The sequence below is a fragment of the Drosophila navojoa genome, chromosome X (genome assembly GCF_054131105.1).
Source record: "Drosophila navojoa isolate 15081-1374.11 chromosome X, UAZ_NAV_1.0, whole genome shotgun sequence".
Taxonomy (NCBI): domain Eukaryota; kingdom Metazoa; phylum Arthropoda; class Insecta; order Diptera; family Drosophilidae; genus Drosophila; species Drosophila navojoa.
The window spans coordinates 8,515,807-8,536,674 of NC_142895.1; the positions used below are offsets into that span (position 1 = coordinate 8,515,807).

General features: G+C 41.6%; 4 protein-coding genes and 1 long non-coding RNA gene across 7 annotated transcripts; 3 read left to right on the forward strand and 2 right to left on the reverse strand.

Moving 5' to 3' along the window:
* Positions 1–85: 85 nt before the first annotated feature.
* Positions 86–7,050, reverse strand: Nup205 (nuclear pore complex protein Nup205). 2 transcript variants are annotated; one of them, XM_089262956.1, is made up of 12 exons: positions 6,902–7,050; positions 6,690–6,838; positions 6,278–6,601; positions 6,113–6,214; positions 5,490–6,046; positions 4,909–5,421; positions 3,345–4,845; positions 1,993–3,287; positions 876–1,925; positions 655–812; positions 415–594; positions 86–346 (listed from the first exon to the last, which is right to left on the reverse strand). In XM_089262956.1, exons 1-12 carry the CDS (start codon positions 6,906–6,908, stop codon positions 147–149), a joined length of 6,036 nt encoding a protein of 2,011 aa, XP_089119082.1. In that variant the 5' UTR covers positions 6,909–7,050; the 3' UTR covers positions 86–146. The 2 variants fall into 2 exon arrangements, with proteins under 2 accessions (XP_089119082.1, XP_017963941.1); XM_018108452.3 differs by having other exon boundaries at positions 4,909–5,415; positions 5,484–6,046; positions 6,902–7,049.
* A 389-nt stretch (positions 7,051–7,439) lies between these two features.
* LOC108655679 (uncharacterized) lies at positions 7,440–8,820 on the forward strand. The gene is made up of 2 exons (XM_018107456.3): positions 7,440–7,567; positions 7,626–8,820. The coding sequence occupies exons 1-2, from the start codon at positions 7,532–7,534 to the stop codon at positions 8,760–8,762; spliced, it is 1,173 nt and encodes a 390-aa protein (XP_017962945.1). The 5' UTR covers positions 7,440–7,531; the 3' UTR covers positions 8,763–8,820.
* An 81-nt stretch (positions 8,821–8,901) lies between these two features.
* Positions 8,902–9,741, forward strand: Mpv17 (Mitochondrial inner membrane protein MPV17). Of its 2 annotated transcripts, none has more exons than XM_089262957.1 (2): positions 8,902–9,041; positions 9,100–9,741. In XM_089262957.1, exon 2 carries the CDS (start codon positions 9,110–9,112, stop codon positions 9,611–9,613), a length of 504 nt encoding a protein of 167 aa, XP_089119083.1. In that variant the 5' UTR covers positions 8,902–9,041; positions 9,100–9,109; the 3' UTR covers positions 9,614–9,741. The 2 variants fall into 2 exon arrangements, with proteins under 2 accessions (XP_089119083.1, XP_017963328.1); XM_018107839.2 differs by having other exon boundaries at positions 8,927–9,045.
* Positions 9,742–9,783: 42 nt separating this feature from the next.
* On the forward strand, positions 9,784–11,829 carry mst (misato mitochondrial distribution and morphology regulator). The gene is made up of 3 exons (XM_018110217.3): positions 9,784–10,010; positions 10,065–10,782; positions 10,846–11,829. Exons 1-3 carry the CDS (start codon positions 9,930–9,932, stop codon positions 11,757–11,759), a joined length of 1,713 nt encoding a protein of 570 aa, XP_017965706.1. The 5' UTR covers positions 9,784–9,929; the 3' UTR covers positions 11,760–11,829.
* Positions 11,830–12,688: 859 nt separating this feature from the next.
* LOC149090579 (uncharacterized) lies at positions 12,689–13,418 on the reverse strand. The gene is made up of 2 exons (XR_016197258.1): positions 13,003–13,418; positions 12,689–12,942 (listed from the first exon to the last, which is right to left on the reverse strand). It is a non-coding gene; the product is annotated as an uncharacterized LOC149090579 (long non-coding RNA).
* Between the last annotated feature and the right edge of the window lie 7,450 nt (positions 13,419–20,868).

The following is a 20,868-nucleotide window of genomic DNA, read 5'->3' on the forward strand; positions in this document are numbered from 1 at the left end:
TTATAATTAAGAGAAACTTAAAAGATTAATACAGTTTTTATATAAAGATAATAATATAATTTGGCAGATAACACGACATACAACATTAGATAATGACGATGATTTTATTAAGATAATATGGAAAACAAGAAACATATTGACAGTAATCAGGCGACCGGTGCGAATTGAACCAGAGATTTAATACGACGCAATAGAGCGGTATTAAAGTTTTTACATTTCATTGAATACTCTTCGCTGGCGGTAATTAATTGTGTACAAAAGGTTTCATTCAAATTGTATATCAGCATTTGCTTGAGCTCTTGTATCTCATCGTGCGAGGCATTCAGCACGGACATATTGTTGGGATCTGCAATTTGCGAAATGTTAACTCGAATTAGAATGGAAATGAAATTAATTCGATTAGATAAAACTTACCCAGACAGGTTTCGTTGATAGATGTACGATTTTCGCGCGAATAGATGACTGCATTGCGGAAATAGAAATCCAAATGTATCCAAAGTAAATATAAATTCTGTTCTGCTATGAAAACAGCTAACATTAGTTCGTTGCTCTTCTCCGTGTGACGTTGACTCAGTTCCAAGTAGTTTTGTTTGCCTAGAGAAAATTATTCATATACACTTTGACATAATCTATATGTAAGATCTAGTTACTTACCAGTCGGACCAAATGTCATGTTGGGCAGTGAGGCGCGCTGTTGCACCAAATTGTCAGCGATTGATTTCTGTGACAGGAAATAGGCAATCGACCCCTTCAGCTGATTCATTATGGTTTGCATCACAGCTGTCAGCTTCTTGCAATCCGATTTGCCCGAGCTGAAAATACAAATCAATAATAAATTATAATATATGTAATAACGAATTCCCTGGTCAACTTACAGTGGCGTCACATCACTTATCATGGTGGTTATCAAGTATTTGGACGTAATGCCGTCGCGCACATGACTTGTGACCGCGTGTCGGCAAAACAAGGATAGATTCGCTGTGATGTCTAGGAAGTATTTAATATGCTGAGTCTTTTGCTCCTCGGCTATTTCGGGGTCATCGCTGTGCTCCGGCTCGACCATGCGATCCATTGTCTCCTCATTGATCGTGAAGCGACCAAAGACCACAATCATCAACTGCTGCAACCGGCTGAGGCGATTGTTCATCTCGACATCGTGATGGATTTTCAAGCACTTCTCAATCGCCGACACGTCGTAGGTTGTGGTGCGTGCGAAGAGATTTGTGATCTTGGCCAGTAGCTTGAGATTGCCCAATTGCATGAATGGCGATGCGGCGCGCAGCAAGCCCTCAATCATCTCAATGTGAGCGAACAGGAAATTGAGCACTTGCAGCGAGGCGGAATTGTTGCTAACGCCCAGCGTGTCGATGATGCTGTCGCATAAGGCCAACGCCGGCATCAGTATGGAACGGAAACGTTCATCCACTGGCGGTATAAAATTGCCCGGCGAATTGCGTTCTATTTCGGTCGACTGAAGATCCGGCTGCATATCAAAGACGGTCATATTGGCCAGCACGCCCAGGGTGCCGTCGTTCAGCAACAGGGTGGCGCCCAAATATGTTTCGGCCATTTGGGTTAGGAATGCCATGTACGACTCGTAGACGAACAGAGGCCGCATGTTGTCCGGCTCAGGTTTCAGCACATCATGCAGACTCTCGTCCGACTTGGCCAGGCTGCTGAGCAAGTGCTTCAAATAGCCGCGTCTGGCAATTGTTTCGCTCAGCGTGCTAAAAGCGCGCAGCTCCGATATCAGATCCAAGCAGGATAGGGCCAGCATACTGCAGACATCATGACCCGTAATGGCATCATGGCATATCGTATCGATCAGTTTATCGCCCATGCTGCTTATGATCTCAGCTGCCAATTCCTTCTGATAGGGCCCATCGTCGTCGAAGTCATCGGTGTTCTCCTTGCCGTCCAAAAACCTGAAATTGTATTCGAATTTTACATATGACTAGATATAGACATATATATAATTATTTTTCATGTTACGTTTCATCGTATTCCACTTGCGCCTCGGTGCGCACGCGCTTCACAATGCGCAGACAGTTGAGCAGCGTGGCATAGAGGTTGATGCTCAGCTTTTGCGACTTCACCTCACAGGTCATGATCCAGTCGATGAGGCGCTTCAGTATGAAACGCAGGTTGCTGCTGCTGCAGCTGTTGCTGCTTAGCAGATTGCTCTGGACATGGCATAGCGTTAGATTGTTCTTGCCGCCGCTCTGGTTGTTGTTGCCATTGCCGTTGGCATCGACAGCACCAGAGACGTCCGTTAGATGGCAAATATTGCCATGCTCATCGATGGAGCGTTGATCCTCCAGCTGATTGTAGCAATGCCGCAGGTTAGCCGATAGCAACAGAATCGTATCGGTCACCTGCACAGAGATCTTGATCAGCGGCTGTTGCGGCTCCACCTTCAGCATTATCTTCTCAATGATATCGATGATGTGCTGCTTGCGCAAACTTATCGGCAGCACCGTGTTGGGCATCAGGCTGAAGAGCACTTGGATTAGATTGCACCAGCCACTCATATAGTTGTAGGTGGCGAATCTCTGCATGCGCACGCCATTCAATTTGATGGCGTATTGAAGGATGATGGTGATCTCTTCAACGATCGCTTTGCGCTGACCGCTCACAATGGTGCTCTGCACGTGCCGCAGTTCGTCGTGCAGAATGTCATGGAGCTTGTGTATATTGATCATGCCGGCCGCATTCACTTTGCTGCCCTTGCCCGCCTCGCAGTCGGTAAGCAAGTTGCTCAGAAGGCGCTCATCGAAAAACTCCAGCTTGGGCTGGTTCAGCGTTTGTGTCTCCAGCTTGATGCAGTCGAGCAAACGGTTCGCGTGCAGACCCAACGATGCCGTGTGCAACATCACACGACTGGGTATAATATCACTGAAGTGATTGGGTACCGGCGGCGTCAACAAATTGTTGCCAATCTCCACGGGCATGTTGTGCCCATTGCGCTGCGTCTCCGAATTGACAGCCAGCAGTATGTCGGACAACAGAGCATAGCGTGTCGTCTGGCCGTTGGTGGCGGCTAGCTTCATCTCAATGGACACACAGTTCATGACGTGGCTCATGGCGTGCAGCACATTGTCCTCGCTGAAATAACGGAAGGGCATCGCAGTCAGATGGCGCAGCAGAAAGTCATTGCAGGTGAGACGGAAGTAGCGTAAAATTGCCTCCGATGTGCGTCGATTGGCGCAAAGGCCATGGAATAGATGATAAACGCGCTCCACAATGTGAGCCGTATGCTCGCAATACTCGTCATTCTTTCGCTGTTGCTAAATGTGGAAGAGAGCATTAGTCTTAATATGAATAATATAGCTATGTGAGTCTACCTCTAGATGACGCTCCAGCAGGAGTACCATTGAATTGATGCAGGAACAATTCACCTCCAGGCCCAACTGCTGTTGATTCTCATTGCCCAGGAAGTCGCGCAGGACATCGATGCCAAGCAGAAAGTATATGAAATTGGGCATTGGCTGGCTAAGATTGGTTTCGAACAGATGGATGATCGCCTCCTTAATCTGCAGTTCGATGCGTGCCGGTTTCCTCAGATCGAGCGCATCCAGATCCACCTGCATTCCGCTCTCATTCAGACTCCCATTGTTTCCATATTTATACAAATCGTTGGACTTGCCTTGCTCCTGCTCGTCATCGTAGGTCTGCTGGATGCGCTGCATCTCGAGGCATTCGACAAATCGCTGGCGTATCTCCAGCTTCTCATTGGAGCCATGCGCATACATGTTCAGGATCTGGGTAGCCACGTTGGGCAGCAGGCAGACGGCGCTGAGGATCTTAATTGCGGCCAGGGTGTGGCGCGGCAGCCAACTGTTGAAGCTGACGAACTTGATGATATTGAGGACGTAGTCGGGACTGCGAGTGCGCGGATTCAGATCGAGCAGCATGCGATTGAGGCCCAGCAACAATATCGAGCTATTCGATGTGGCGTGCGCCTCGAAGAAGGCATTCTGCTTTGACAGCGCACACTCGAGCATCAGCAGCGCGTAGAGGGCGCAATCCTCGAGCAGCTCCTTGCCATTGAACTGATTGAAGTCGTCGAGGCGTTCGCGTGCCTCCTCCACGAGCAGTAGGACCAGACGCAGCATATCCGACTTGACTTGCAGCTGCAGCATTACGTGATAGCCGGGATATGGATGCTCGTCGCGTTCCTCGAGGAAATCGGAAGCCTTCGGGCGATAGCTGGCGAGCAGGAAATACAACAATTTCAGACAGCTGGCGCCCACGGCCCACTTCTCGGTGATATCCTTGTAGGCACGATTGTAGAACTTCAGCATTATCGAGTCGATGACAAATTTCAAATATGGATCATAGCCGGGCTGACGTGGACCACAGCCCAAGCTCTTTGGCATATTGGTGGTCATCAGATTGTACAGCAGCTGGAGTATGCCACGGGTCAATTTGTACTCCTCCAAGCGGCTCTCGTTCTGATTGATCTCCTCCGCCAAGCTGAACACCGGATAGGTAGTGGTCACCGTCGGTATTGTGGGTATAATTTGGGACTCCTCCAGGTGGAACCAAATATTGCGTGCCGTCTCCTTGGAGCGCGACAAGGCAGCCAGCGTGAACAGTATTTCACCCTTAAGATTTACGGGCGTGGCACACGCCACCAGACCGAGCAGCACTTGCGGCGTCTGCCAATTGGCATTGTCGCAGAGCATTATGCGCGATATCTCATCCCTGTCGGCAACGGCCTGCATAACGCCCATCACGGCGGCCATGTGCTCCGCTTCGCGTGGCGTCATATTTCGTGGTATGCCTTTGCGATAAATCGAGCCACTATCGGGTGATATCGTATCATAGTCAGTGCGCATATTGCTGCAAGGAGAGTCCAAGGGATTACAATCTGTTGTGGATGCAAATGCTCTGGGCGGAACTCACTTGAAATAGTTGTTGAGGGCATAGAAGAAGTGATCCCAGCTAACGGCATAGGTGGACGATAAATTCTGCGAGTTCTTGAGCAGATTGAAAGCGCAGCGTGCGGCAAATTCGGTGCGGGTGAGGCCCGCTATCATCTTCAGGTACGATCTGAAGAGCGTTTGGGGCAGCAGCTCGCTGGCCAGGCGTATGAACTTGAACAGGGAGACAGCACGTGAGGTATTCTGTACGTAGTTGCCGGAATTCGGTGTGGAGGCGTCGGTGGGACCCCAATACTCGTTGCATAAGATAATCGTGACACGTTTATCCCCATAGAGCCGGGCCACGCACAGCATCAGCAGCTCAAAGCTGCAGTCCAAATTGGGCGGCGGTTCGAGGCCCTCGTTTTGGAAACTAATTACGGTGCGGGCCGTCTCATCGGCGCGTCCACGCAGCTCCGAGACCTTGGCGTGCATAAAGTCTATGAAGTCCGTGATGAGCAGATGCAAGCGACGATAAATGAATTCGGTGCTGAAAGTGTTTAAGAATATTCTAAGCAAGAGTTCATACATATATATATATATATCGATAGAGCTTACGAATAGACCACATCCTTGTTAAGCAGATGATGGTAGATGTATGTGAACACATTGGCTGCGAGGGCCTCATCAATCAGCTGCTCATCCCGATTGATGAAGGCGCCCACAATGCTCTGATATTCGCTCGGCGCCTGCCGCAGACTGGCCAATGTTAGGCCAAAGCTATATTTGATTAGGACAGAGAGATATTGTGTATGCCAGGTACTTTGGGCATAGATTGCATCAATGAAACACTTGGCGTACTCCGGATCACTTAAAATGGGCAGCTTTGCTGTATGCGGACTATTGCATTCGGTTAACAGCAACACGGACGTATCGTAGGCATACATCAGGGCCATTAGCATTATTAGCGTCACATCTTCCAAGTTGCCATCGGGATCGGCGGACTTTGTATTGGCCAAATGCTGCAGCAGACGTATGGCAATGTTTTTGGGCAGGCCACGTTGAGCGGACCAATTGAAGAGAGCCATGGATAGGGCTTTGCGTATATCCTGATAGAGGCCAAGCACCTGATTCTGGTGTCTCTTCGAGCCGAAGGCGCGATTCTTGGTCAGCAAATTAATCTACATAGAGAATATATATTTCAGTTGAGCTTCAGTTACTGTGCTTCAGTTAGATGTGCACTTTACCTCCTTTTCAATGTCCATTTCAATGAGCAGCTCCAGCAGGCGTCCCAGTATATTGGAATCTTCGACGAGATTCTGGCAATAATTGTTGATCAAGGCGGTCATCTGCAAAGGGGATTTATATATATGTTAACATCGAATATTTAAGATGTCTGCATTACTAATTACCTCTCTGGGCAGCTCGGTGCTCCAGGAGACGCCGCTGATGGCCTGAAACATGTCGCGCAGCGTACAGGTAATTGCTTTGCGGCCATCATAGTAGAGCAATACGGCAACAAGGCCGCGCGGCAAGCCCGGATGATGCACTTGCTGGCGCTGGGCGGTGCAGAGCAATTCCAATGCGAAGATCTCATCCAGATCGAACATATCCGAAATTATAATTGCTTCATCAATGATATCCTGAGAAATTTCCACTTTGCGCGTCTGTCCCGCTAGCATGACGCCCTCCAGCATGGCGTTGCGCAAATGTGTGCGGCTCTTCTCGCTTTTCGGCTACATTGGGTCCGTGGTTGAGGAGGAGGATGCGAGAAGACGCTTTAGGTTAGGTCTCCTTGCTTTTTTTTTCGGTTGCACCACTTACCGGATTGCGTAGGAAGTTTGTAAAGTTCTGTTTGTACTTTTTGAGACTGAGCTCAAATTCGCCGGTGACCTCAGTCGGATTCCTTATGGCCATTTGGCATATATCATACAGACGCTTGTAAGGCGTCCACATGTCCTCAAGCACAGGTCCTAAACGCAATCATTTGAATTAATATTCACATGCATATTATAGTTCGAGTATACTCTACTTACCATCCATTTTGTGTTAGTGCTTTGCTTGCTTATCTATTCACAATAAACTAAAACTTATGCATAAAACGCGGCAAATATCTTCCGTTGCCGGCTTGCGAAACTAACAATTTCGATTGGCGATAACGATAATTGATGCTGGCGAAAAATCTGCATATAAGATTTTATCAGCTGATTTTGTTAATGGCAATTGGGCAGAGTGAAGGTAATAAATTCGTATATTTTGCTATTCCATTTTTTATTTTAACAATCATATCAATACGACTAAATAATACACAAATAACAGCTGATGTCTGCCTGCAAACCAACTATGTTGATTATTAACAAAATGCTTAGCACACACCACTAAACAGCAATTTACTCAGTTCAGCAAATATATTTGGCAATTGTTTTTCATTGAACAAGAATAGGTGATGGACGAATCAAGCGAATCTATGATACCAATATTCGTTTTTTGTTGCTAATTTCGATAAGCGAAGCCCGCTGGTTTTTCGTTTTGATTATCGCGGGTAAGGAATATCCCACATATGTTCTGCTTATCGGTAAATATCGCTGTATTTAGCGTTGCTCAACACTAATGCAGATAGCCCACGTGCAGTACTGCTTTGCACTCCAGCAAGTTGTTTATGAAAGATGGACAGTCCAAGAGAACGTGACGATAAAAAAAGAGTATGTAAATAATACAAACTAAAATAGTTATACTCATCCAGGTTAAATACTCCAACAGATAAAACAGTTGACTTTGCAAAATGGCGTGGTGAAGGAGGAAAAGAGAGTAGTACGACAATTTCACAAGCAATGCAAGAGTGAATTCTTGGAGGAGAATGATTATGTAGCAATTGATCCAAATAAGCTTTCAAATGAATGCCATGAAGAAATACAAAACTTTGATTCAGACACACATGATGCATGGATCGTGCAGTGCCCCAGAGGAATCAGTATAAGTTCATTGGTCGGCAAGCGGATTAAGCTGCCCGGTCGGCGATTTGTGGGTGACATTCAGGTGAGGAGCACAGACTATGAGCGGCCATTGACTCGCTCCATTGGCTATGTGAACAGCAAGGGCAAATATGCAGTACGTTCGATACCAGTGGCCGGCCATATGGTCGTCAGTAAACGTCTTAACATGGAAACGCCAGATGCGCTTGACAATGGAGAGACGAATGCGTCTCCAAAGACGGTTGGACCGCAAAAGTTCAGATTGCCGGTTCGTCATCCGTTCTTTGGGCGTGACTACAAGATGCGCGTTGATGTCGACAAGAAGACAGCCAAAAGGCTACTCAATGCGCAGAAAATGTGTGCCGAAGCGACAAAGCAACTGAGTTCCACTGGTAACTTCTATAAAATACGTCAGAAGCTTTTGGCCAGCACCCAGACGCTGAAACAGAAAGAACACGATGTACGTCAATCGGTTCTAACAGGCGTAGCTCCTAAATTTTTGGAGAAAAGCGAGCATCCCAACTATGTGGATTTGTTGGACTCGAGCGATGGAGAGACAACGATTATACAGGAGAACGAGGAGGAGCATCCTGTCAAAAAAAAGAAATCCAGCAAAAACAATGTAGATCTTAGCTTAGAGGACAACAATACGGAGAACCCCAGTAAGAAGTTGGAAAATGACTCTGAAGACAACAATGTGAAGAAACCAAGTAAAAAGCATAAATTGGAAAATGACTCCGAAGACAATGCAGAGAAGCCTAGTAAAAAGAATAAATTGGAAATTAATTCGGAAGACAATGCGGAGAAGCCCAGTAAAAAGAAGAAATTGCAAATTACCATTGTGGAGAGGCCCAGTAAAAAGAAGAGATTGGACAGCATTGAAAGTACAATTCAGGAAAGTGCGAAAAGGGTGGAAGTGTATTAATTTAAATTTTAGACACTCGTATATATGCATAATGTATATAAATATTTTTTATTTAAAATCTGCGCAGTTTTTGTGTTCTTCGTTGTGAATAGTTTTATAGAAAGAAGCAGACGATTCCTATCGATTGTGGATCGTATATGTCGCGATTAATATCGGATTTTAATGAGAACTAAAAGCTAACCAAACAAATCGTTATAAATTCTGGTAACATGCTTAGCATCAAAACACAATAGAAAAATACCAAATTAAGTTATTGGCATCAAATTTCATTCACAGTTTGTATGTATGAAATGCGATCTTTTACCATATTTTTTTCGCTAACTCCTTTTTTTTATAGATTCAAAATTATGAGCAGATTTGGCTATTTACGCGAGGGCGTCAATGTGGCCCTTCTCATGGGTGCCGGTGATATGATCGCTCAGTTCTTTATCGAAAAGAAAGAGTTTAGTGCCTGGAATATCTCACGGACGGCACGTTTCAGTGCTGTGGGTCTGATAGTTGTTGGACCCGCTTTACGCAAATGGTATAGCACCTTGGATAGGTTGGTATCCAAAGAGCAGACGCCGATAAAGCGGGGCTTTAAGAAGATGCTGTTAGATCAGTGCCTATTTGCGCCTCCATTCACATTGCTGCTTTCATATTTGGTTCCGTTTGTGAATGGCGAGAAACATGAGGATATTGTGCAACACGTCCGCCAGAACTATTTCACGATAATGAAGAATAGTTTTTTGTTGTGGCCATTGGCGCAAACAATTAATTTCATTGTTGTGCCATCTCAGTACCAAGTGATTTATGTCCAGATAGTGGCTCTGATTTGGAATTGCTATTTATCTGACGCTCTCAATTCATGATAAATATCAGTTTATTTATTTTCTTTTAATAGGTACGAATAGTAAATCAGACTGAAAATATTAATAAATCAGATGTGAAAAATATAAAATAAATGCAACACCGGGTATACAATAGTTACATACAGTAATATGCACGTTTGTTTTTCTTTCTATAATTTGGAAACAATATCAGCTGTGTGGGTGACATTTACGTGTGAATGCGTTTACATCGATAAAATTGCCACATATCGATAACATTACAGCTCTGTAGAGCAGCTTTCTGCGCGCGTTCATTTGCTATTTGTCATTTTATTCTCTAGAAAATAAAACTTAAAAAATGCAGCAGACCCGTGAGATACTGACCTTTCAGTTCGGCACATATTCCAATTATGTGGGTGCACATTTCTGGAACCAGCAGGTGAGCGACCAACACGAATTGCAAACAGCTGGTCAACCTTTGCATATCTTGTAGGAGGCAAACTTTGTTTATGATCGCGAGGGCAATATAGCGGAGGAGCAGCTACCTGAGAATGACATCCTCTATAGAGAGGGTCTCAATGATCAGAAACAAACGACATATACGCCACGATTGCTATCGGTTGATTTACTAGGCACATTGCGACATTTGCCAGTTGTTGGTGAATTGTATGGCAACTTTTTGCCAGTGACGAACGAACAGAACACAGATGAGCTACAGAAAGCCAAAGATTTAGTTGAACAGAGTCAGATGCTGACGCCCGGCGGTCTGGATGTACGCACGCAGCCACCAGTCGAGCTCTCCGAATACCAATTGGATTTGGTAAAGGGTACCGTGGACACCGAAAATAAGGATTACAAATTGGCTGACACGTGCAGCAGCTGGGCGGACTATCTGTATGCACGCTATCATCCGCGCTCACTGAATGTGCTCCGGGGCATGCAGCGTCAGACGGATGTTCAGGTGCTGGGCACCCAGGTGGCTGGCGTCGAGCTGTGGCAATCGGTGGCCTTCAACGACGATTTCTGCGATCGTATTCGCATGTATGCGGAGGAATGCGATGCATTGCAGGGCTTTCAGTTGCTCTTCGACATTGACGATGGCTTCAGCGGCTTGGCCACCAAGTGTCTGGAGCACTTGAATGATGAATATAGTCGGGCCAGCTATGTACTGCCATTACATTATCCACGTAACATTTCCTATGCCCAAGCAGGTGCGTTGCTTGTTCAGAGCTGTCCAGACTTTCCCGTGTTAATTATTCGTTTGCCCATTACAGATCCGCGCACGGCACACAGCATCCGTGTGGTGAATAGCGTGCTCAGCTATTATCATCTCAGTGAGCAGGCAACTATGTTTACGCCGCTTTCCACGCTGGAGACCATTTGGCGTAATACGACTTCGCAATCGAGACGAATGCCTGGTCTTCACTGGCAGCCAGATAATCTGTACCAGAGCTCTGCTATTTTGGCTGCCTACTTGGATACGGTGACGATGGGCTATCGCCTGCGCAATACGCCGGAATCGCTGTTACGCTTCTGTGAGCGCGTTACCCCAGCTAATCGCAATATGACGGCAGCGGGCCTATCGCTGCCATTGGGCATGGAGCAGGAGCAGGATCTGATTGACTTCCTGGATGGCAGCAATAATAGCTCGTTGCTGACACAGCTAACGCCTGGCTGTGAGCCGGGCGATTCGCATGTTGTACAATCGATTGTGGCTCGCGGAATACCCCATTCACGGCTCAAGCGACCCGTGGACCAGGCCGGTCCGCAACTGCGTATGGCGGCCTACAAATGCGAGAGTGTCTCCCAGATGCTTCTGTTGTACTACCAGTGTGCCTATCATGGCAGTGTTACGCATGCCGCCTCCATGCCGCTGCCACTGAACACTAAGCTACCATTTCCCTATGAAATCTTTGATGCAGGCATCGCAGCTGATGGCTTTAAGTTGCTGGGCCAGGCGGAGCGGGAGAAGGACATTCGTGTGCGCAGTGCTCCAGCTCTAGCGGCTGTGCAGAGCTCCAGCAAACTGGGCGCGCATCTGGACACACTGCATGGGCAAACGCATCGTGTGCAGTTGGTCAAGTTGCACAGCTACACGCAGTCGGGCTTCGAGAAGGAAGAGTACGACACGGCACTCGATAAGCTGCTCGAGTTTAGAGACAACTACAAAGATGCTCACTATCTTTAAATCTGTGATAACACACACATTCAGAATAAACACACACACAAAATTCATAATAATTCACAATAGTAATAAACATAGATTCATTTTTTTATATTATTATTATTATTTTTATATTTACTTTGATTTTTCACATATGAAATATATTACACAGTTTTCTTTTATTTTTATATGTATTGATGTTTATTTAACCTACTTTTTTATTCGCTAGTTAATTATTCTAATATTGGCGCTTGGCTCATTTTCGTTAATTTGAATTCTGACACAAAGTGCACTTATCGGCGCCTATCGATCTTTGCTCTGTTAACTTACGCATAAACATTGCAGCACTCTCAATTGCGTCGCATGAAAAATTGTTGATCTAAAATGTATAGAATTGTAATATATTAAATGCATATTGCGTATCAATCAATGTATTTATGATATTTATTTATTGAAAATTTATATTTATTATATGTATATCTAATTTTTTGCGTGTGCTAACATGCCTTGTATGTATGTTCTCATATAAAGCGTCTGCATCTGCAGGCGTTATTTGAACCGCGCTGCTGTTAATCAAATGTTAAAACTTAGATCGCTTGACAAATGTACTAAATTAACATTGGTGCGATGTACCTAATTCCAAAAATTTGTACATTTTAGCGGCAGTCTGTTTTATTCAATATTTGAAATTGTAATGGGATACAAAAATACTTGCTTAAAAGTCCATCCGCAAAAGCTCAAAAAGTCAAAAACTTAGGTGGCGTGCCGAAAAAATCTTTTTGCTTTTAACGCCAAATCCTCGCAGCTTTGCATAGAACTTCAGCAGCAACGATTTTTTGTTTCACTTGCTGGCAATGTTGTTTTTGTTTGCTCTGAATGTATTGAGGGATTCCTGCTTTAAGCGTCTGCGAAAGTGAGTTTCACGTGAAAAGCAAAAATGAACACTGAGTGAATGATTAATTTTATTAATATATTCTATAAATTCTGAATTATATATTGCATTTTCAGGAAGTCACAAGTGTTATTGAATTGTGTTTGCATTGTCTTTGAATTGTATTTGTTGTTTTTGCCACTGCTTTCATTTTGGTTTGGTGTTTTTGCTACTTCTTCCTACAAGCAGTGCAGAGGTAGCTCCGCTGTCTAAGCCGATGCACGTCATGCAGACTTCCCCGAGTTCAAATCCCGGCGGTGTTAAGTATTTTACAATCTGAAATGAAGGGTAATAATTTTTAATTCAATGTTCTTGAAAGTTTGTAAACATACATACGTTGTATATACATACATATACATGTACAAATGTATGTATATGTCGGAACAGTAATAGTATCAGTCATCGTTTCGCGCAGCGAGTTTCGTTCGCACTTGAATCCTAGACGCAACTAACTTGTGTCTCTCCATTATTCTTTGTGCCTACTCCCGAACCTCACTCGGCGACAGCGACACAACGCTGTCGCCCCGCTAAAACGGTACTTCTTAAGCGACAACATGCAAATATTGGCTGATGCAATATGATGAAATCAATTCCTACAACTCAGCCGAAAACTACAACCACACTCATATAACCTCATTACACACCGACACTATAACCACACGCATAAGTACGAAGGCATATAGAAAAGGGAAAATATGCGAGCAGGTAGTAAGCACAATTACAGTGCGCGCCAACATATTAATACTACTTGCTTCGACATATATATATGAAGCCTGTCAACAACTCCAACTCGAGTTAGCGCCCGATTCCAAAGGGCAGCAAATTGATTTCACGCCAAGGACGTGCCGCAAAGCGCCTTTTGTAAATGCTCAAGGATTTTGGGGCTTTGACTACGTGCGCACAAGGTTTAGGCCTCTGAGAAGAGTATATTAGTTAGTCTACAGCATAGTCCATTTATAGCCGTGGAATTCTAAATAAGCGTCTATTGGAGGCGTGGTTCAAGCGCTCAAATATTGTTGAGCTATATAATAAATATATGTAAAATTATTTATATACGTATAATTTCTATAAATATATACTGATTAATTTGTTTTTGGTCCTCCTACTGTGTACGAGTATTATGCAGTCAGTATTGCCCAGTCTGATTTGTGTTGATTTCTTGTTTTTCTTTTTATTTTCATAAAAGGGTTTTTTTTTCGAAATATTTTGTTTGGGTTTTTCGAACTTTACGTTTGCCTAATTTATATGAAAATTTATTGGCAATAAAGCGAACATAATTGAAATCTCAAACGCAAGTAAATCACAATTTTATGGACTTGCGGAGATGAAGTGGGCGCCAGAGTTGGAGTCGGACCTGGAGCTGGAGTCGGACGAGGTGTAAGTCGATGCTCAATGGGTTTAATAATTCTCTTGTTTCAAGGGGTTCAAATGGGTTCAAGATGAGGCCATGGATGGCCTTAGCTTGGCTTAGTGCCGTAACACCCGCCCCACTCTCCCGGCTCCTTTTTGGCCACATTGTTGTGCAAATTAAATTTCTATTTGATTGGCATACAGTTCATAAAGCCGCTCTCTCGCTCTCTCTCTCTCTCTCTCTCTGCCTGTTTCGCTCGACCTTTGGCAGCAGCTGCTGGGCTAAAAAAGGGCTCGGCCAATAGCCTTGATATTTAAAAATTATGCCAACGCCTTTAATGGGAATTGCGCGCCGCATTTTCAATTGAATTTTTGTTTTTTGCTTTTCATTTATTTATTTCAGTGGAGTGTGCGTGAAGTGAAAAGGGGTATATAGGCTTGTTGAATTGGGGGCTTCAATGGCAGAATATGAAAGAGCTTACAGCTAGCTAGTAGTACATAGTCCTTTATAATAAATTAAGTTCTGCTGTTTATTTATTTATTTATTTTTTTTTTTACAGGTATCATGTCGTCTGTTATGCCCAACTGCAAATATTTTGACTGGTTTTTCAGTTGGTTTTAAAGTCAAGAGCTTGCATTGATATGCCGCAGTTGTTGTTGTCTTTTCAGTGCAATTGAAGCTGCTGCAAAACACTCGAGCTGCAGCATACCCTGTAATTATTGAAAGAGGGGTATGCATGCCTAAAATAAAATCAATGTGCGAGTTGATTGTTCATTTATATTCAATTTCAATTAATATTGTATCATAAGCTTTCCAAATCAAATCGATAATAAACGATCGTCCTGGTTGTTGTACTTGTGGTCGTCCTGATGGTTGTCCTGGCACTTGCTCTGGAGGTAGTCCTAGTGATCTTACTAGTGGTCCTTGTAGGAATGTTACCAGCACTACGCCAATTGTGGAATAGACTTCCACGGAGGGTGAGTAGCATCCGTTTCAGCCTCTCTCAACAGGACCGCTCTTCATTTCCAGCTCGACTTCAATTCAATTTTTTCTGACTCTCTTTGCAATTTAAAAAATTTCATGGAAAAGACAAGAAGGAAAATTTATTTTCGGAGCTGGAGGGGAAAATAGATTAAGGGCTAAAGATGGAGCTGAAGTTTGGAGAAATGCTGGGATGGAACAAGCTTCCGATAAGTCTTATATGGCTGTTGGGTCTTGAAGCTTAGAGATGGATCAAAAGTTGGTGTAGGAAGCAGGAGCTGAAAGGAAAGGAAGCTAGAGCCGATATATAAGAAGTTGAGTCAGAGAGAGAGAGAGAGAGAGAGAGAGAGAGAGAGAGAGGAGAGAGAGAGAGAGAGAGAGAGAGAGAGAGAGAGAGAGAGAGAGAGAGAGAGAGAGAGAGAGAGAGAGAGAGAAAGAGAGAGGGAGAGACAGGGAGAGAGAGAGACAAGATATGTAGCTAAAGTGTGAAGGAAGTGAATTCGCAGTCTTAATAGGAGCTGAAAATAAGAAATTTAAATGAAGTAGGAACTGGAGCTAATAGTGGAGATAAAGTTGACGTAAAAGTCAGTTAGAGAGCTAAAGTTAAAGTAGAAATTGCAGCTAGAGCCGTAGCTGAAGTAGGAATGGTAAGGAAAAGTGGAAAAACAGTTGAAAATGTAGCCGGAACTGGAGCTAAACTCTCGAACTTGTTCCACTTTACACGTAATAACAATTACAAATGCGCACTCCACAAATCAAGTGAGGCGAGTGCCGCGACCAGGGAGGCAGCAGCTGGGAGCAGCTCGGTTTTATGGACCAGACTATCATACGTAGCAGGCAACGGCGGGCAGCAGGAGACAGCGAGCAGGAGGCACTAATTACAATTCAGGACGCGTTGCACTCGGGAAAGTTGTTGCTCATTCAACACTCGAAGCGAGTGCCGCCAATTGTTGCACAAAGCCTCAGCCAAAGAGAGGGAGAGAGAGGGAGAGGGGGAGTGGGTAGGGTAGATCAAAGTAGCCAAGGCAAGGCAGTGGGTGTGCGGATGAAGGGGCTGTTGTTGTAATTAAATTATGTGCCAAGTGACGTAATACTCGCTGGAGCTCCACTCAGTCGGGCGGGAGCGGTTGAGGAAGTGCTTTAGCTTTGGCTGTGCCGTGCGCCCATCGGAGATGTTGTGGCAAATTAAGTTTGCTTTTGTTCTAGATTAAAAAGGCATTGAAATGTCGAGCAAGGACGACAAGCCAACAGCCAACAGCCAACAGCCAGCAGCCAGATGAGCTCGAGCTGAGGGTGCGACGTCGTGTAATGCTCATCTTAAGCAACTCCGCTGCGGCGTTAGCAGCAGTTAAAATTACGCCGTTGGCCAAATGAAGTTAACTTGAAGTGAAGTTTTGTTTTCCCTCTGGCTGCTTTAGCAAATGCTTTTTGCCACGCATCGCTGCATGATTAAGTGCCAATGGGAGATCCGAATCGAATGGCATCGAATCCAGTTTGAGTGCATTCAACTGTGCAATAGTTGCTCTGTTTAATTGACACAAGTGTTTCGTATGTTTGTGGCATGTGATCTAGTTCGCAGCACAGTTCGTAGGGATGCAGTTTTTACTTGGCTGAAACAACAAGTCTTTTGCTGCAGGCATTAGGGGATTACGTACATTTATCAATGGGGATTGGAGAGGAGAGAGAGATACGTGAGGAAATACGAGATATTAGTTAGGAGATTCTATCTAGGAGATAGGTGATGGGAAATAGTAAATAGGGGGAGGAGACAGGAGATTAGAGATATAACATAGGAAATACAAAATATGAAATAGGAGGTAAGAGATGGAAGATAGGAGATAGAGGAGATAGCGAATAAGAGATACGAGATAAGAGGTAAGAGGTAAGAGATAAGAGAAACGAGATATGAGATAAAATATGAGAGATAAGAGATAAGATATAAGATATAAGTTATAAGATATAAGATATAAGATATAAGATATAAGATACAAGATACAAGATACAAGATGCAAGATACAAGATACAAGATAGAAGATACAAGATATAAGATATGAGATATGAGATATGAGATATAAGATATAAGATATAAGATATAAGATATAAGATATAAGATATAAGATATAAGATATAAGATATAAGATATAAGATATAAGATATAAGATATAAGATATAAGATATAAGATATAAGATATAAGATATAAGATATAAGATATAAGATAAGATATAAGATATAAGATATAAGATATAAGATATAAGATATAAGATATAAGATATAAGATATAAGATATAAGATATAAGATATAAGATATAAGATACAAGATGCAAGATACAAGATACAAGATGCAAGATACAAGATACAAGATAGAAGATACAAGATACAAGATATAAGATATGAGATATGAGATATGAGATATGAGATATGAGATATAAGATATAAGATATAAGATATAAGATATAAGATATAAGATATAAGATATAAGATATAAGATATAAGATATAAGATATAAGATATAAGATATAAGATATAAGATATAAGATATAAGATATAAGATATAAGATATAAGATATAAGATATAAGATATAAGATATAAGATATAAGATATAAGATATAAGATATAAGATATAAGATATAAGATATAAGATATAAGATATAAGATATAAGATATAAGATATAAGCTATAAGATATAAGATATAAGATATAAGATATAAGATATCAGACTAAGATATAGATATAAGATAGATATAAGATATAAGATATGAGATATAAGATATAAGATATAAGATATAAGATATAAGATATAAGATACAAGATGCAAGATACAAGATACAAGATACAAGATACAAGATACAAGATATAAGATATGAGATATGAGATATGAGATATGAGATATAAGATATAAGATATAAGATATAAGATATAAGATATAAGATATAAGATATAAGATATAAGATATAAGATATAAGATATAAGATATAAGATATAAGATATAAGATATAAGATATAAGATATAAGATATAAGATATAAGATATAAGATATAAGAATAAGATATAAGATATAAGATATAAGATATAAGATATAAGATATAAGATATAAGATATAAGATATAAGATATAAGATATAAGATATAAGATATAAGATATAAGATATAAGATATAAGATATAAGATATAAGATATAAGATATAAGATATAAGATATAAGATAGATATAAGATATAATATATGAGATATAAGATATAAGATATAAGATATAAGATATAAGATATAAGATATAAGAGATGGGCGATGGCGGATGGGCAATGGGAGATGGGAGATAGGAATTAGGAGATTGAAATCAGAAAATTGGTAGGTTGGCGATAAAAGATGGAAGACATAAGATAAGAAGAGATTGGAAAGTAGAAAGTGAAGTGAGGTCAAGTATTCCTTGCATACTTGTCTATGTATATTCAATACATCCAGCAACACTGTAAGGCGCTGCCGAATGCGGTTTAATCTACAGTTATATCTTCGCTACAATCAGTTGTACATAGCTTGTATACATAAATTGTATAAATTGTTGTCATGCTAAATGGTTATTAAATGCAAATGGAAACCTCATTAGTTACTTTGTAAACTGCGCTTGGGCTGAACTTAATTTGTGTCCGCAATTTGTAAGCTGCCAAATAAATATGGATTAATTTGTTTTGGCCGGACCAATTGCCTAATCTCCCCAGCGCCCCCAACGCCACTTGCGACTGGCAGAACAAGACAAAGCCAAAAAGCCAAAGCAAATTGACACTTAACCCGAAGCCAAGCCGAAAAGACGAAATAAACTTGTCTGATAATAGATTTAATGCGCCTAATTCAGCTAATTTTGCGTTCCGTTCGCCCCGTTTTTCCTAGCCGAAAATAATTAACACGTATGTGAGCTGAAAATGCTATAGCAAGAGCCCCGTCTACACGGCTTTTCCACCTTCCGCTCTGCTGTCAACTTGCGGCCAGCCAAATTTCTGGCAAATATAATTTGAGCAAAAGTTTTCCCTCTCTGCCAGCAGTGGATATCTTGCCTTAGTTAAGGAGCTTAGTGTTTAGCGAATCAGCAGGTAATTTGAGTCGAGATACATGGATTGATAAATGGATCAAAAGCTGCATAGATACACACAGATACATGGATACACTTTGATACACAGATAAGTAGATATATAAATGTATAGATACAAGGATTCATGTCACCATATCATACATATCTATGTAGACACGTTGATTTACAGATATATAGTTGAAAGGTATGTGTAGATATATAGATACAAATATACAGATACATAATACACAGATATAAAGATACATAGATACAAAATACATAGATAAAAAGATACATAGATACAGATACATTGATACAAAGATACATAGATACACAGATACAAAGATACATAGATTCAAAGATACAGATACATAGATACACAGATACATAGATACAGATACATAGATACAAAGATACAGATACATAAATACATAGATACAGATACATAGATACACAGATACATAGATACAAAGATACATAGATACAGATACATAAATACATAGATACAGATACATAGATACAAAGATAATAAATACACAGATACAAAGATACATAGATTCAAAGATACAGATACATAGATACAGACACATCGATACATAGATACAAAGATACATAGATACAGATACATAAATACATAGATTCAGATACATAGATACAAAGATACAGATACAAAGATACATAGATTCAAAGATATATTGATACAAAGATACATAGATACAGATACATAGATACAAAGATACATAGATATATAAATACATAGATACAGATACACAAATACAAAGATAGATAGATACAAATATACAGATACATAGACACATAAATACTAAGATATATACATACAAAGATACAGATACATAGATACACAGATACAAAGATGCATAGATTAAAAGATACAGATACATAGATACACATATACATAGATACAGATACATAGATACAAAGATACATAGATGCAGATACATAGATTCAAAGATACATAGATACACAGATACAAATATACGTAGATTCAGATATACATTGATACAAAGATACATATACACAGATACATAGATACATAGATACATAGATAATCATCAATACATCGATACAGAGTTACTTAAATCAGAGAAGGATGTTTATCCCTTATAGAAGAGTATTTTATCTGCGTCTACATCTCCTGTTTTCCTTCCCCTTGGTCAAATATCATAACAAGTTCAGGCCAAAAACAGTTACACACACACACACACACACACATATACAGATAGAGAGAGCGAGAGCTGTGCCTGTGTTTGTATTGCTAAAGCCATAATCTTGTTGTTTTATAACTTTTAATACCTATAATCCTTTGTCGTCGACGTTGTCGTTGTTGTTGTTCTTGTTGTTGTTGTTGTTATGTTGTTTCGGTGAGGTTTCATTTTGTCGCCACAGCATTTGACAGCCAGTGTTATCCTCGCCATTGCTGTTGTTGGGCGAGTTCCAACAAGTTAACATGTTGTTTGCAGGAAATTGACCAAATAAAATTAAATAGTAAACAATTTTCCAGAGCCCCGCACACAATTCCGGACTGTGCGGCCCCCCAAGCGCCCAACACACATAGATGTTGGCTAAATTTCCAATTATATCCACAATACAATCAACCAATAATGCAATAGATATAAATATATAAGTCTATATATGTGTGAATGTGTGCCGATGTGTGTGAGTGTGGCAGTGCTACTTATGGTGCTTACAAGGGCTGTTTGCCTAAGAGGTATGAACGATAATAAGCCAGCTAATTGGGCTTGCTGCGAATGGATTATATAGATAAATAGATATGTGAAAGTACATAAAT

What these genes read in the sequence shown, in the direction of transcription:
- Nup205 (XM_089262956.1), bottom strand. An exon ending in ATAAGTGATGTGACGCCACT is followed by an intron (nt 813 to 875) that starts GTAAGTTGACCA and finishes TTGTATTTTCAG; the next exon opens with CTCGGGCAAATCGGATTGCA. An exon ending in CATGACATTTGGTCCGACTG is followed by an intron (nt 595 to 654) that starts GTAAGTAACTAG and finishes AATTTTCTCTAG; the next exon opens with GCAAACAAAACTACTTGGAA.
- LOC108655679 (XM_018107456.3), top strand. Translation starts at nt 7,532, where the DNA reads ATGGACAGTCCAAGAGAACGTGACGATAAAAAAAGA. An exon ending in AACGTGACGATAAAAAAAGA is followed by an intron (nt 7,568 to 7,625) that starts GTATGTAAATAA and finishes ATACTCCAACAG; the next exon opens with ATAAAACAGTTGACTTTGCA.
- Mpv17 (XM_089262957.1), top strand. Translation starts at nt 9,110, where the DNA reads ATGAGCAGATTTGGCTATTTACGCGAGGGCGTCAATGTGGCCCTTCTC.
- mst (XM_018110217.3), top strand. Translation starts at nt 9,930, where the DNA reads ATGCAGCAGACCCGTGAGATACTGACCTTTCAGTTCGGCACATATTCC. An exon ending in CACATTTCTGGAACCAGCAG is followed by an intron (nt 10,011 to 10,064) that starts GTGAGCGACCAA and finishes CATATCTTGTAG; the next exon opens with GAGGCAAACTTTGTTTATGA. An exon ending in CATTTCCTATGCCCAAGCAG is followed by an intron (nt 10,783 to 10,845) that starts GTGCGTTGCTTG and finishes TGCCCATTACAG; the next exon opens with ATCCGCGCACGGCACACAGC.